The sequence below is a fragment of the Galeopterus variegatus genome, unplaced genomic scaffold, assembly GCF_000696425.1.
Source record: "Galeopterus variegatus unplaced genomic scaffold, G_variegatus-3.0.2 Scaffold1204, whole genome shotgun sequence".
Taxonomy (NCBI): Eukaryota; Metazoa; Chordata; class Mammalia; order Dermoptera; family Cynocephalidae; genus Galeopterus; species Galeopterus variegatus.
In genome coordinates, this window is record NW_007727315.1 from 1 (window position 1) to 1028 (window position 1028).

The 1028-nt window shown below is 59.9% G+C and overlaps 1 protein-coding gene across 1 annotated transcript in view; it reads right to left on the reverse strand.

Moving 5' to 3' along the window:
• Positions 1-9: 9 nt before the first annotated feature.
• The window catches only part of P2RX6 (purinergic receptor P2X, ligand-gated ion channel, 6), a gene marked incomplete at its 3' end in the record, with an annotated part of 9226 nt that continues 8207 nt past the window's right edge, over positions 10-1028 (reverse strand). The window contains exons 4-7 of the mRNA XM_008575543.1: positions 650-725; positions 385-478; positions 233-313; positions 10-151 (exon numbers count right to left, since the gene is read on the reverse strand). Coding sequence (XP_008573765.1) covers positions 10-151; positions 233-313; positions 385-478; positions 650-725 — 393 coding nt within the window. The remainder of the gene's footprint in view (positions 152-232; positions 314-384; positions 479-649; positions 726-1028) is intronic.

Genomic DNA, 1028 nt, shown 5'->3' on the forward strand with positions numbered 1-1028 from the left:
AAGACCCACCAGCAATGCCAGGTCCTTAAAGTCCCCTCCTGCCTCAGCCACAATGGCCCCGATGCGAAACACAGGGCAGTACGGGCTGGAGCGTGGATCATGGTGGCAGCCCTTGAAATAGGTGGCATCCCACGTCTCCAAGGCATTGGACCTGGGAAGGGCCGGGGGCAGGGTTCAGACAAGGCAGGGGACATGGAGGCTCTGGGGCCAGCCAGGACCTGCCTGGGCTTACTTGGAGAAGTTGAACTTGCTGAAGGTGACAGTGTTTTTGATGAACAGCGTGAAGTTCTCGGCCTGAACCAGCAGAGGCCTCCTGGGGGTGGAGGGGAGATGAGGGACTGAGCCAGACCTGGGGCCCTGCACTGGGGGTGGGGGGAGACTTACGTGGGCACAGCGCCGCTCTCCACGGGGCACCAGCCCTGGATCTCACAGGTCCTGTGGGTCTCGTTGAACACCACACACTGGCCGGTTTTTATGCCTTGAAAACGCAAAATGAATTCTGGCCCTTAAATCTCTGCAGGGCCTGGGGAGGGCTTGGGGCAGGGAGTTACCGGCAGAACAGAGAGATGCAGGGTCAGAGGCACCCCCCAGGGTTCCAGCCCATCTTCCCGCCCTGCCAGAGGCACTACAAGACACAGCCCACAGTTACCATGGCTGTGCGTCCCTGCCTCCCCTTCAGGGCAGTCCTCGTCTTCCCAGCAGTTAGCCAGTGGGACAGAGGGGTGCTGAGGTGGTGAGAAAGCAGAGTTACCAAGTGCCTAAGGAGTGCCTGCCCCCAACCCCTTGTGACCCAGTCCTGTAGTCTACAAAGACATGCCCCTCCCAATTTACCCCCCTCCCCAGGTACCCTGAGGTTGGGGGCACATGGGAATGTGAATAAAATGAAACGGTTAGAGGTGGGAGAGCCAGCAGCCCCCTGGCCAGATGGGGGTGTGGGTGCTGTATCCCAAAGACAGAGGGAGAGCCACTCCCTCCCGACACCTCCTTCCCTGGTGAGGGCAGAAGTGTCTCTTTGAGGTACAGCTCCT